The 13,889-nt window shown below is 48.2% G+C and overlaps 2 protein-coding genes across 3 annotated transcripts in view; one reads left to right on the top strand and one right to left on the bottom strand.

The window, feature by feature from the left end:
* TGFB1 (transforming growth factor beta 1) overlaps nucleotides 1-13,889 on the bottom strand; it is a 391,513-nt gene that overhangs the window by 276,971 nt on the left and 100,653 nt on the right. The window lies entirely within an intron of this gene.
* The window catches only part of AXL (AXL receptor tyrosine kinase), a 31,352-nt gene continuing 24,289 nt past the window's right edge, over nucleotides 6,827-13,889 (top strand). For both annotated transcript variants that reach the window (XM_066243084.1, XM_066243085.1), the window contains exons 1-4: nucleotides 6,827-7,455; nucleotides 8,648-8,870; nucleotides 9,196-9,296; nucleotides 9,834-10,010. In XM_066243084.1, the coding sequence (XP_066099181.1) occupies nucleotides 7,392-7,455; nucleotides 8,648-8,870; nucleotides 9,196-9,296; nucleotides 9,834-10,010 (565 nt within the window). In that variant the 5' untranslated portion in view covers nucleotides 6,827-7,391. The remainder of the gene's footprint in view (nucleotides 7,456-8,647; nucleotides 8,871-9,195; nucleotides 9,297-9,833; nucleotides 10,011-13,889) is intronic.

Here is a 13,889-nt window from a genome sequence, read left to right on the forward strand (position 1 = left end):
ATAACCTACTTTTGGAATGTCAGGGTATTTTCTTTTTTTCTTTTTGGTCACTGCACCAAAGCAATGACCACAAATCCCCTCATTGTTATTACCATGTTAATTGTTAACTCCCAACTATCCTATACCTGCCTATGTAAAAAAGTATGAGTCTATATGTTTTGCTTTTCAACCAAACCCAGAGATTTCTCCACTCTGCTTTCTCCCGCCTCCCTAGTCTATCACCAATGGATTTCAGGTAACCTCCTTGTCTTCCCTTTTGATACTAATGTATAAAATAAGTGGTGAAAACCGCCATTTTCCAGAGCATTTTCTCAATCTATTGAGATCTTGCTTCCTGACAATTGTCGTCAGTTTGGCTCAAATAAAATCATAAAAATTATATACAGGTTTGAACATTTCTTACATTGACAGGATTATTTCAGTCACAAACAAAAGAAAATATAAACTCAAAATGACTTAGTCCAGTGGTTCTCAAACTTTTTGAAGTCGAGGAGCATTTAAAATCCTACAAATAATTGTAGGCATACTATATACAAATTTCTGAGAAATGTGTTATAACAATTAAGTCAAATATTAAAGAAAAAATATAAAGTTCAAGCATGCTTTTATGGTAATTAAATGAAATAAATATGACAAAATTAAATTTATTCTGACATTAAAAACATTTTTATGTTACATTTTGTTATACTTTTTAGAATTCATAAAAAAGAGGGGTTAGCCTGGCCTGTGGTGGCGCAGTGGATAAAGCGTCGACCTGGAAATGCTGAGGTCACCGGTTCGAAACCCTGGGCTTGCCTGGTCAGGGCACATATGGGAGTTGATGCTTCCAGCTCCTCCCCCCTGTCTCTCTCTCCTCTCTCTCCTCTCTCTCCTCTCTCTCTCCTCTCTCTCTCTCTCTCTCTCTCTCTCTGTGTGTCTCTATCTCTCCTCTCTAAAATGAATAAATAAAATAAAAATTTAAAAAAGAGAGAGGTTAAAAAAATTTTAAAATAACAAAAAAGTTATCTTTATATATATATAGATAGATAGATAGATACATTCTTAGTAAGATTTAGTAAATTCAGCAGGTCCCAGCATGAATATGTTAAGTTTTTTAATTCTTGTGTTTATGAGAAACATGAGCCTGATGTGTCCTAGCAATTTCTTCAATGTTTGGGTATATATTTGAAAGGCAAACTCTCATTTCCTCATCAATACATTGAAGAATTTCTCTCTTTTTACTCTTAATTGTGTTGAGTGCAGAAAACCCCCACCATACATATCATCTTAACTTTACACCAAACAAAGGATAGAAGAAACTTGCCTCCAGTCTTTCCAGGGAACATGAGGGGTAGTGTCAACAATCCAGCACCACAGCTTAACAGCCATTTGCAACCTAAGCAGGCAAGTGAGGTGGGGGGTTGGGCAGACTGTCAGCCTAAAGCCATTTCCTCACACTTCTGTCCCCCAAAAATCTAAACTCCAAAAACCCTGTTGGTTTTTTTGGTCCCCAACAGGCACATATTTCTCTGGAATACCATAGGGCACATCTGGAAATCTAAGGTGCACCAGTATGCCCTGGCGCACACTTTGAGAACCACTGGCTTAGTCAATAAAAAATTATTGGATCCCAAAATAAAAATAAAAGTGTATGTGTGTGTTAAAATACACATAATAATATTTATCATTTTAATCAGAAGTGTACAATCAGTGGCAATAAATACATTCACAATGTATCTATAACCTAAAATTTCATTATCCACAACAAAGACTTAACTTTTTAAAACAATAACTCTCCCTTTAAAATTTACTTTTTAACTCACCCTGGCCAGATAGCTCAGTAGGTTGGAGTATCTTTCTCATACACCAAGCTTATAGATTTGATCCCTGGTCAGGGAATTTACAATAATCGATCAGTGACCTGACCAGTGGTGGTGTAGTGGATAGCCTCAACCCAGAACACTGAGGTCACTGGTTCGAAGCCCTCAGTTCGCTGACTCTGAGCACAGGCTCATCAGTACTGGATCACTAGCTTGAGTGGGGAAATTGTCCACACAATCCCAAAGCTCTCCAGCTCAAGCTCAGAGGTCACTGTTGTGAAAAAAAGCTCAAGGTCACTTGCTTGAGCAAGGGGACACACTGGCTTGCCCTGGTCAAGGCACATACAAAAAGTAATCAATGTACAACTAAAGTGAAAACAATGACAAGTTGATGCTTCTCACCCTCTTCTTTTCTCTCTCTCTCTCTCTCTCTCTCAAAAAAAAAGATCAATCAATGAATGCATAAGTAGAACAACAAATTGATGTTTCTCTTTTTCCCTCTCTCTCTCTAAAATTAATTAAAAAATGAAAATTTGCTTTTGAAAAGTTACAACCACAATACACATTTTCATACCTTTCACAACAGTATGGAAATTCTTTAACAAAATTAAATATAGAATTACCATATGGCCCAGCAATCCCACTTTTGGCTGCATACCTAAAGGAAAAGAAATCTATATCTCGAAGAGCTATCTCTGCACCCCATGTTCATAGTGGTATTACTCACAATAGCTAAGACATAGAAACAACATAAGTGTCCTCAGCAGATGAGTGGATAAAGAAAATGTGATACGCAGATGACCCCTGAACAACACAGGAGTTTAGTGCACTGATCTCACACAGACACAAACAGAGAAACAGTAAAAAATTCTCATATAACTTTTGACTCTCCAAAAACTTAACTGCTAATAGCCTATGTTAACTGGAAGTCTTAATGATAACATAAACAGTTCATTAACAAGTATTTTGCAGATTATACATATTCTATAATGTATTCTCACAATAAACTAAAGAAAATGTTACTAAGGAAATCACAAGGAAGAAAAACATATCTCTACAGTATTTATTGAAAAAATGTCAGTGTGTAAGTGACCCCGCATATATATATATAATGGAATATTATTCAACCATAAGAAAGGAAATCCTGCCATTTGTGACAACATGGATGGAAATTGAGGGTATTATGCTAAGTGAAATAAGTCAGCTAGGAAAAAACAAATGCTGCCTGATCTCACTTATATGTGAAGTCTAAAAAAACAACACTTATAAGCCCTGGCCAGTTGGCTCAGTGGTAGAGCGTCGGCCTGGTGTGCAGAAGTCCCAGGTTCGATTCCTGGCCAGGGCACACAGGAGAAGCGCCCATCTGCTTCTCCACCCCTCCCCCTCTCCTTCCTCTCTGTCTCTCTCTTCCCCTCCCGCAGCCAAGGCTCCATTGGAGCAAAGATGGCCCGGGCGCTGGGGATGGCTCCTTGGCCTCTGCCCCAGGTGCTAGAGTGGCTCTGGTCGCAACAGAGCGATGCCCTGGAGGGGCAGAGCATCGCCCCCTGGTGGGCGTGCCTGGTGGATCCCGGTCGGGCGCATGCGGGAGTCTGTGTGACTGTCTCTCCCCGTTTCCAGCTTCAGAAAAATACAAACAAAAAATAAAAATAAAATAAATGTGTATTTTAAAAAAAAACACTTATAGAAACAGAGACAGATGGAATGTATAACATTGTAACTATAGTTAATAATGCTGTATTGCATATTTAAAAGTTGCTGAGAGCAGATAACAAGAAACAAAAATTTTGTAATTATGTATGGTGAAGTAGATAAACTAAGCTTATTGTGGTAATCATTTTGCAATATATAGAAATGTTGAATTGGTATGTTATACACCTGAAACAAATATAATGTTATATGTTAATTATATTTCAATAATTAATTAGTTAACTAAAAAGAAACAAAAACCAGAATGGTGGTTGCCAGGGCCTGGAGTGTAGGGGAAATGGGGAGACGTTGGTCAAGGGTATAGTGTTTCAGTTATAAGATGAGTAAGTTCTGGGGCTCTGATATACAGTTTGGTGATTATAGTTAATACTGTATTGCATACTTGAAATTTACTAATAGAGTAGAACTGAAATGTTCTCACCAAAAAAAAAAAAAAAAGATAACCGCCTGAACCGTGGTGGCGCAGTGGGTAGAGCGCCGACCTTGAATGCTGAAGTCACCGGTTTGAAAACCTGGGCTTGCCAGGTCAAGGCACATACACGAGCAACCAATAAACAGCTAGAGTGAAGCAACTACTTCTCATTTCCCTCCCCACCCTTGTAAAATTAGTAAACTAAATCTTTAAAAAAAAAAAAAAAGATAACTGTGAAGTTTTGGATGTATTAACTACCTTTATTGTAGTAATCATTTAATAATACATACGTGTATTAAATCATCATGTTGTATACCTTAAATTTATACAATTTTATTTGTCAATTATATAGCAATAAAACTGGAGGAAAAATAGCCCCCGGTGGTTTATGTATTCATTACAATAGCCAAAGTTCTCTCCAAGCTAACGTCCTCCCTTATCTCACCTCCTCCCTGACCTGCATTCATTCCAGCCACATGAGTCTTCTCCTTGAAATTCTGCACCTGACTGCCTCTGTTCCTTCTGCCTGAAATGCCCTTCCTTACATGACTCACTTGCTACTTTACTTCAGATCTTGATCAGAACCTCAGAGAGGCCTTCCCTGACCACCTTCTCTGCAATGGCATTCTTACCCTTTGCGATCGTCTCCTCTGCTTTTGTTTTTTTCACTGCCCATGTTGCACCCTGTTAAGTGCTTAGCCGGTTGATCTCTCTCTTTCCCTTGAGAAATGAGCTCTGTGAAGGCAGAGATTTGTCTTGTTCACTATGGAATCCCCAATCCTTGGTACAGGGAACATTTCTATCCACCTGTCCGCCTCATTTTTAAATGCATTGGAAAGTAAATTACAAGCATATATACTGCTCACAAAAATTAGGGGATATTTTCCAAATTAGTATGAAGTGATAAAATATCCCCTAATTTTTGTGAGCAGTATAGTAAGGGCCCAGTAAATAGTTCTTGAGTGAAAGAACACAGATTCAAGTTGGCTATGCATGCAGCCAGGTCCACTGAGCCCTAGATGTGTAGACCCCCCTAACATATTGAAATAAGTAGGTAGATCTTTACACATATTTGCACCCCCAAAATGCCACAATAATTAATTGGCAGATTTGTGGTAGGCTTTTATAGGGTGATGGGGATGCTAAAGTGATCAATAGACCCAACCTCTGCCCTCCCAGAATCCACACACTAGGGGGAGGAGACAGATATGGAACACATAGTTACACCAGTAAATATACAGCAGCCCCCCTTACCCACAGGGCATATGTTCTAAGACCCTCAGTGGAGGCCTGAAACCATCAGTAGTACTGACCCCATATGTACAATGTTTTTTCCTATACATACATGCCTATGAAAAAGTCTAATTTATAAATTAGGCACAGTAAGAGATGAACAACAATAAGTAATAATAAAATAGCTATTATAAACTGTACTGTAATAAAGAGTTATGTAGAGAGATCTCTCTCTCTCTCTCTCTCTCTCTCTCTCTCCACACTGACCTGATAACCCATGGTGCAGTGAGTAATGAGTGGGGAGCATACACAGCATGGATATATTAGACAAAGGCTGGAGACCGGGGAGGAGGCCAGAGCAGGGAAGAGAACAGGGCTGGGCCAGAGTGAGGCTGTGGGGGGGAAATCAGGGCCACGTGGGAGTAAGGTTTGTTGTGGAGGCTGAGTCTTCCATGGGACTAGGTAACTTACTGCCCGGTGAGGGGATCCAAGAGGACCCTGAAAGTCAGGCTTGGGTGGCAGGATGGATGCTGAGGCCATCACTGAAATGGGACACAACTGAGACAACTCGGGGTAGCTGAGGGTAAAGAGCCCTGAGTGGCAAGCTCAGGAGCCGGGAGCTCACCCAAAGGGCAGTAAGGAGCTAGGGTCAAGCAGGGCAGGGACAGGGTCAGAGGTGAATGAACATCGCTCTGGTTTCTGAGTGGGAAACGATTTGGAAGGAGCAAAGGTGGAGGTGAGGAGGCCAGGGAAGAAGCCAGGGCAGGGGGCCAGTGAGAAAGGATGGGGCTGGACTCTGGGGTGGGAGAAGGAGCAGGTGGGAGAAGGAGCAGGAGGCTGAAAGGACAGGACTTAGTGATGAGCTGTACGGATAACACAAACAGAACGGTCAAGAGCAGAGAGATGGGTGCCCAGCTCCCTAGCACAGATACACAAGTTTACAGAGACCCCCACATGCAAAACACATTGGGGTCTGGAAATGGACACGCAGCAGAACCAACACACAGGCACTGGGTCTGCAAGGACCAGGATACATAATCCCACTGCGAGGAGATCCTAATGCAAGTTCATGGAGAAACAACAAACGGCATGCCAAAAACTAAGGGCACCCAGTCAGGTGTCATCACCACGTGCAAAGAAAGAACTGCACACGCACTGACCTAGGACGTCCTCCCTCAAGTCTGCTAAGTGGGTTCATTTCTCATTTCCATCTTACAGATAGACGAACTGAGGTCCAGAGAGGCCAGTCACTTCTAAGATCACCAGTTCCTGGCAAGGCTGGGATTCCAGCCCAGCTCTTCGGACACCCACCTGGGATACTTCCACAGGACACCCTGGGGTCCTGTTTCTGTGCCCAAGGGGGTCTTTTTTGCAGGAAGCTTCACATCCCCCTGAGTGTACCTGAGGGATGCCCACCCAGCTGGTGTGCTCCTGTTTCTGGTTTCTGAAGTTTCTCTAGGAACGGAGTTCCTGTTCAGGCTTGTCTTCTCAGCGATGTCCCGTGGGCTGGCAGCGTGCCAGTGCGTGTCTCCTCCTGTCCCGGCCTCTGTCTGTCGATGACATCTGTGTGTGTGTGTGTGTGTGTGTGTGTGTGTGTGTGTGTGTGAGCCCGCGCTTCTGTGTCCCTGTCAGAGGAGGAGGAGCTGAGAGTGAGAGGAGTGCCTGGCTGGGGCTGGGCTGGGGGTGGAGGCCGGGGAGGGGGGCATCTCAGAGGCTGAGAAGGGAGTGGAGTTCTGGAAGAATGTTTACTGGACACCAAAAGAGCCCAGGAGAGCCCACGGCGACAGAGCCCAGAACTCGGTAGAGAGACGCACAGCCTTTCTGCCTCACTGGCCCAGGCTAAGGAGCAAAGCCACCAGGGCCCCTTCCCCTTCTCAGCTTCCCTCCGGGGTCCCTTTAAGACAGGGCTGGTCCTCTCTCTCCTCTCCAAGTTAACCCCTGGAAGTCCTGTGGCCCCCTCGGCTCCTAGCCGGGTGGGTAGAGGCAGGGGGAGCCAGGGGCGGGGAAAGGGTTGCTGAGGTCTGAGAAAGAGAGAGAGAGAGAGAAGGAGTTGGGGAGCAGAGAAGGCGGCCACCAAGCGGAGCCATAGAGAAGCCCTCCCTGTGCCAGGCAGACAGTGCCAAAGCCGGGGAGTCCGGAGCTGGGGGGAGGGCCGGGGACAGCCCGGCCCTGCCCCCTCCCCCTCCGTGTGCCAGCAACTTCTGAGGAAAGTTTGGCAGAGATCACTCCGTGCCCTGAGGATGGGCAGGGTCCCACTGGCCTGCTGGTTGGCGCTGTGCTTCTGGGGATGCGTGGCCCCCAAGGGTGAGTGATGGGAGCCTGTGGGGCAGGACCACCCGTGGAGGGGCTGGAGCAGGCGGGAGAGTAGGGGGATGGACGGCAGGTGATGGGAATGAGTCCTGAGCTGGCTCAGGGGATTTTCGTGGACAACAGAGAGAAAGACAGGCACAGAGACAAACCCAGAGAGACCAGGGGGCACAGTAAGGGGCTCTGAGAGAGGAACAGAGGTACAAGAAGCAGAAACTAGAAGGGTCAGAGACAGAAAGCGATGAACACACAGAGAGACAGACACCCAGGAGAACCTGAGGGTGGAGGTGGAGGCTGGACTTGGTGGGGGCTCTGGGGAGAGAAGCAGAGATGGGGGCTGCCAGGGAAGGAATGTTCCAGAAAGGAGCACTCAGTCAGGCAGCGGGATGGGGAGGGCTCGGGAGCTGAGGGAGAAAACCCTCAGCACAGTCACCCCTACACACACACACACACAGACACACACACACAGACACACACACTTGTCCCTGCCCCACCATTGTCTGTCTGTCCGCTCCATCTCTGGGGCCGAGGCTCTGTCTCAGGCTCCAACTCCACTAGCTCTGTGGGTTTCCCGTTCTTTCTCTCTCTCCCAGTCTCTGTCTTTATCTCTCCCTATTCTCTACGTGTCTCTATCAATGTCTCTGTCTGCTTCCTCCTCTATGTCTCCCACACACACACCCTCCTTTACCAGTGGGGTTTCTCTCTTCTTCGCTCATCTTTAGTCACTCTCTGGGTCTCTCCTCTTCTCTGTCTCCCCATGCTCAACTTCTCTCTGGCTTCTCTCTCGGTCTCTCCTTCCCTCTTTCTTTTTCTCTCTCTCTCTCTCCACCCTTTCTTGTCCACCAGTTTGACCTGTCAAGTCTCTGGAGACCCTGAAGGGGGTGTGGGGGGCAAGGGCTGGCCCTGCCAGGCAATCCAGGGCGTGGGAGGCTGCCAGATCCCAGGCCTAATTCCAACGATGAAGGATGGAAGCCGGACAAGGATGGAGGCTGGACCCCAGTCCCCTGGGAAGGCTCCCGTCCTCCCCTCAAAGCCTCCTCCCTCCAGCCCCTGCTGAGGTCACTCTACAACTATGTCAGCTTAAAGCCTGGCAGGGTCCTGGCAGCCGTAGGCAGGCCAGGGAGCATAGAACTGAGGAGTTGGAGGGGAGTGGGATTTCCTCAGTTGACTCTTCCCTATCTCTCCGCAGGCTCACAGGCACAGGTGGACCCCTTTGTGGGGAGCCCAGGGAATATCACTGGTGCTCGAGAACTCATGGGGACTCTTCAGTGTGAGCTTCTCGTTCATGGGGAGCCCCCTGAGGTGACCTGGCTTCGAGATGGACAGGTCCTAGAGCTGGCGGACAGCACCCAGATCCAGGTGCCCCTGGGTGAAAGTGAACAGGATGACTGGAAAGTGGTCAGCAAACTCAGGTGACCAGCCTTTCCCTGACCAGCCACCCCACATCCCTCCTGACCTCTGTCCCCCACCACCTGCATCACATGGTGGGTGAAAAATCGCCAGTAGGAGCTCTACCTGGGTTGAAACTCCAACTTGGCCACTCGCTTGGCTGTGTGGCTTTGAGCATGTGATGTAGCCTTGGGTTTCACTTTCCTCTTCTGTGGAAGGAGTTAATAATAGTGTCCACTTTTTAGCTCTTACGTGTTTCCAGTCCAGACCCCTTCTTCCCTCTTTCAGTTCTAATGACTCCTTCAGTTTTGATCCCTAACCCTTCTGACTCTCCTCTGTCTCTGTCAGGATCTCATCCCTGCAGCTCTTGGACGTGGGATGGTACCAGTGTGCGGTGGTCCTGGGAGGAAGGACCTTTGTGTCCCAGCCTGGTTACATCGGCCTGGAGGGTGAGCCCTAGGCTGAGAGGTCGTGGGAGGTCAGGTATCCTGAGAGGTCAGGTGGTGCTGGAAGATGCAGGACGTCTCCCAGGGACATACAGCCTAGGAATGTCAGAGATCTTGGGGTATCAGTAAGCTGGGGTCCATAAATTATTGGGATTATATGCCTTAGGGAGGAAAACATCCTGGGGGGATTGTTATATATCCTGGGGTCAGTCATGGTTGGAGTAGGACATTCTGAGATCAGATAAGGAATCAGAGACATGACTTAACCCTCTCCTCCATCCTCAGGGGCTTCCCTTCCTCACTGGTAAAATGGGATAAGAAGTCAAATATTGTAGAAAAGAGACATGAGGGGCTTAGATGTGCTGGAGGCCCAACATTGGTTGGGGGAAGCAGATATTGGGAGCACATGTCCTTGGGGAAGAAGCCTGAGGGGGCAGACATAGGGGTTAAAGACTCTGTAGCCTCCAGCAGCCTGGCAGTGAGTCAGACACCTGAGCGGGCGCAGGGAGACCCTAGTCCCTGCTTCTGCCCCCTGCCCAGGCTTGCCTTACTTCCTGGAGGAGCCTGAGGACAGGGCTGTCACCGCCAACACCCCCTTCAACCTGAGCTGTCGAGCCCAGGGGCCCCCAGAGCCTGTGAACCTCCTCTGGCTCCAGGATGCTGTCCCCCTGACTCCAGCGACGGGCCATGCCCCCCAGCACATACTTCATGTTCCAGGTGAGTCCAGGGATGTGGCCAACTCAACAAAGAGGCCTGGGCAAGATGGCAGTAGGGAGCAAGAGTGACCTTCGTGCCCCTGTGTGATTGTCTGCCTCCTGTCCCTCTGTCCTTGCCTGTCTATCTCTTTCACTCCCTGTGTCTGTCTCTGCATCTTTGCACCTGTCTTTCTCCTCACGTCTCTCTGTACGCTTTCTCTATTCCTTCTGTCTCTGTTCTCCATCGTTCTCTGTTTCTCTGTGTCGTTCTGTCTCTCCGCTCTTTCTCTCTCCATCTACCCCAGCTTGTCTCTGAATGGAACTCTGTGTGCTGGGTTTCCTCTGAGCTGTTCCATAGCCTAAGTGCACGTAGGTTTGATGGGCCTTTGTCAGTCCTCGGCCCCAAGCAGGGCACTGGAACCAACAGCGCCTTTCTCTCCCAACTGGCACACCTCTGTCACTGAAGGGCCCCACGGTGGGGACCGAACCTGAAGCAAAGAGAGGGAGAGAAAGTAGGAAACGGGGAGTGAGAGTTGGAAAAAGACAGAGAGAAAACCAGAGACAGAGAGGGACAGAGATAACCCAAGATGGGCTAAGCCCCATCTAGCTTGGTCACACAGCTGTCAGTGGCAGTTCTGGGTAGCCATGGGCACAGGGAGTTGTCCTGTCCCTCTCCTCACTAATACCCCTGTAAGGTATCGGCTTCTGGCACCCCCAACCTGCTCCTCCATCTGCTTGGATGGGGAAAGGACTCCTAACTGAGGGTCTCCCAGGGTGGAGGGAGGTGCCCAAATTCCCAGCATTCCGGGGGCCCTGAGTGTGCAAGGAAGATGTGGTGAGCATGCCAGCCCCCAGAGAGCTGACTCAGGCCGGTGGCTCTGGGGTCTGAATCAGCCTGGCAGGACCCCAGAGAGGGGGGTAGAGGGAGAGAAGGCTTGTTTCCCCACCCCATCCCAGGAAGAAGAAATGGGGGGGACCACAGGTGGGAGAGAGTTTGTGCATGTATCAGTGTGTGGTGCAGCTGTGAGGGTGGATCTGTGTGTGAGGGAGGGGTGTATCCATGTCTCTCTAGATCTGTGTCTCAGTGTCTGTCAGCATCAACTTCTTTGTATGAGAGTGTGTCTTAGCAAGGCCAACTTATACGGCTGTCTCAGTGTGTGTGTGAGAATAGTTATGTTTCTGTCAGCTTGGGTATCTGTCCACTGTGTGTCTGGGTCTTTATAGTATGTCTCAATAAGTTTGTCAGGGGCTGTGAGTGTATGTGTATGTGTGCATGTGTGTGACTAAGTATACCAGTGTCAATCTGTGTCTGTCCTTTGTGTTTGTATGTTCTTAGCTGTGATGCTCTGTGTAAGGGTGGAGTGTGTATGTGTGTGGTGTGGGGGGAAATGGCAGAGTAAGAGATGGAAGTGGCTATTTCCTATACCTCTATATAGAGATGACAATGTCAGCTCAATTGTGCACCTGTGAGTGTGTGTGTCTCAGTGTGGGCTTCTGTTTCCTTGTGGAGTTAGAACGTGTCAATGGACAACTTGCGTTTTTCAGTGTATTACCACTGACTGTGGCTGACTGTGTGTATGCATGTCTGTGTATGGATGTCTGTGATGTCTCTGTATATGTCACAGGGTGACATGTTGGTATGTGACTCTGTGTGTGTATGGGTGTGTATGTGTGTATGTGATTCACATCAGGGAGTAACAACACCCTTCTGCCTCTTTCTGTTCTCCCTGTGTACTGGCCTGGCCCCAGTGCCCTGTTGGTGGATGAACATGGGGTGCTTAGCAGCCAGTGTGTAAATGTGTGTCTGTGTCACCTGTGTGCCTGTCTCCCCTCTTGTGTGTCTGCCGCAGTCCTGCATGTCTGTGCAAGTGTGTGTTTTTGTATCAGTCTGCACCTCAATGAATGTGTCTTAAGCATCCTGAGTATGTCCCACTGTGTTTTGAAGGTTTGGCTGCTTGGCTGTGATTGTGTGTAAGAGAGTCCACATTACCTTCTTCAGGTTCTGGTGTGTATCTGTTTGTCCACTGCGGCCTCAATGTATGGTTGTTGCTTGGTGTGTGCACCTCAACATGCAGGGAAGTTTGTGTGTCTGTCAGCTGCAGTCTAGGTATATATTGTCTTGCTAGGTAGTTGTAGTCAATGTGTGCAACTTTGATTGTATGTTCGTGTTTGTGTCTCTTCATTTATGTGCATCAATCCATGTGTATACACACAAGTTACTGAGTGTGTATTTGTGTTACTATGTGTTTGCCACAGCACTAGCCCTGTGTGTAGCTTGTCTAGTGTGGCCGTTTCTGTGTTTGTGCCAGCTAACGGTCCGTGTGATTCATTGAGTGCGGAGGAGGTGGGGGCTATGTCAAGGAATTTTAGTCCGTTTGTGTGCGTCTGTCCCTTGATCTGACTCAGGGCGTGCCTGCTCTCTCCTTCTATCCCTCTTATTCCCTCGGAAAGAGCACAGAGTTGGGGGGAGGAGCAGGAGCAGAGGGGAGGTGGACAGTGCATCTGGAAAGCACATCTGGAGAGGGCTTCCTCCAGTCAAGAGGGAGAGCCGGTTGGATGGAAGAGGTCCCCGACCCCTTCATCTCTGCTGTCCCCCTCCTCAATGGGCTAGTGCCCAGCCTGGAAAAGGGGATCCTGGGCCTCGCCCCTCAAGGCCAGCCGGAAGTGCAGGGGGGAGCAAGGGAAGGCGCACAGTGACTCATGCGGGGCAGGAATGCTGTGGTTGGAACAGGACCTGGCTCCAGAACCCCCACCCTGCTCCAGAGCTCCTCTGGTGGGCAGCACCAGCTCCCGCAGTGACCCTGGTGGATCCTCATGTGCGAGGTGGCTGGAGGGAATGCAGGCTCCTGCCCTTGCCGGCTGCCTGCCTGACCAGAGCCGTCTTGTCCCTCCGCAGCAGCAGCAGCAGCAGCAGCGGGGGCTGCGGCTGCGGGCAGGCAGGCACCTGACCTTGGCTGGGAACTACTGCCTGAGCAGCAGAGCTAAGGAGCTTCCCTGCCCACCCCTCTTCCGGCCTGGCCTTGGCCAGCTGACTTGGCCAGGCGACTTTCCCTCCTTCCACTCCCTCTACTGACTAAGAAAAGGAAACTTTGTGTCTGCGGGTAGGTAGTGTTGGGAACACCAGCGCACAAAGGCAGAACAAACACAGGAGGCACACGCAAGCTCCCAACATCCACAGACACATGCAGGGCCACTAACAGACCGGCATAGAAACAGACAGGCACAAACTGCAGTCACACACGCAGACTTAAGGTTTGGTCCTCCTTACATCCTGCAACCCAGACAGTGTGTGTATATGTGTGTGTGTGTATGTGTGTACGCACACGTGTCTGTTTCTGTTTGTGTGCATTTGTGCATATTGTGTAGCTGCGTGTTTTTGTGTCTGTGCTTCTTCTGTCTCTGAACTTATATGTGACCCTCTGTGTGTGTATGTCTGCCTGTGTTCCTTCCATCACCACACTAAAGAGGAGAGGCAATCCAACCCCAGACACTTAAAAACAGTTATTTATGACACATATATTAACTCACACACAGAACTACTCATGTTCACATTTCTGTATACACAGCCAAAAACGCTCATAAGTACACAAATGTATACACATAAATTCACTCATTCATTCGACAAGCATTTTAGAGCATGTTCCATGTACCAAGCCGTCTTAGACACAGAAAATACAACAGGAGACAAGACACACAGAAATCCCTGCCCTACAGGAGCTGACATCGTAGTGGAGTTGACAGACAGTGAACAGATACACAAGTCACCTGTAAGTACATTGTGATGAAAAGATCTTAAAGAAGAGGTAAAGCAGGAAAAAGGCTGGATATGGTGGGAGTAGAGGCGGATTAAGGTCGGTTGAGGCCCCGGACACGGAAGAAAATATTGGGCCCCTTAAAAAAA

Source organism: Saccopteryx bilineata, chromosome 9 (genome assembly GCF_036850765.1).
Source record: "Saccopteryx bilineata isolate mSacBil1 chromosome 9, mSacBil1_pri_phased_curated, whole genome shotgun sequence".
In the NCBI taxonomy this organism is placed as follows: domain Eukaryota; kingdom Metazoa; phylum Chordata; class Mammalia; order Chiroptera; family Emballonuridae; genus Saccopteryx; species Saccopteryx bilineata.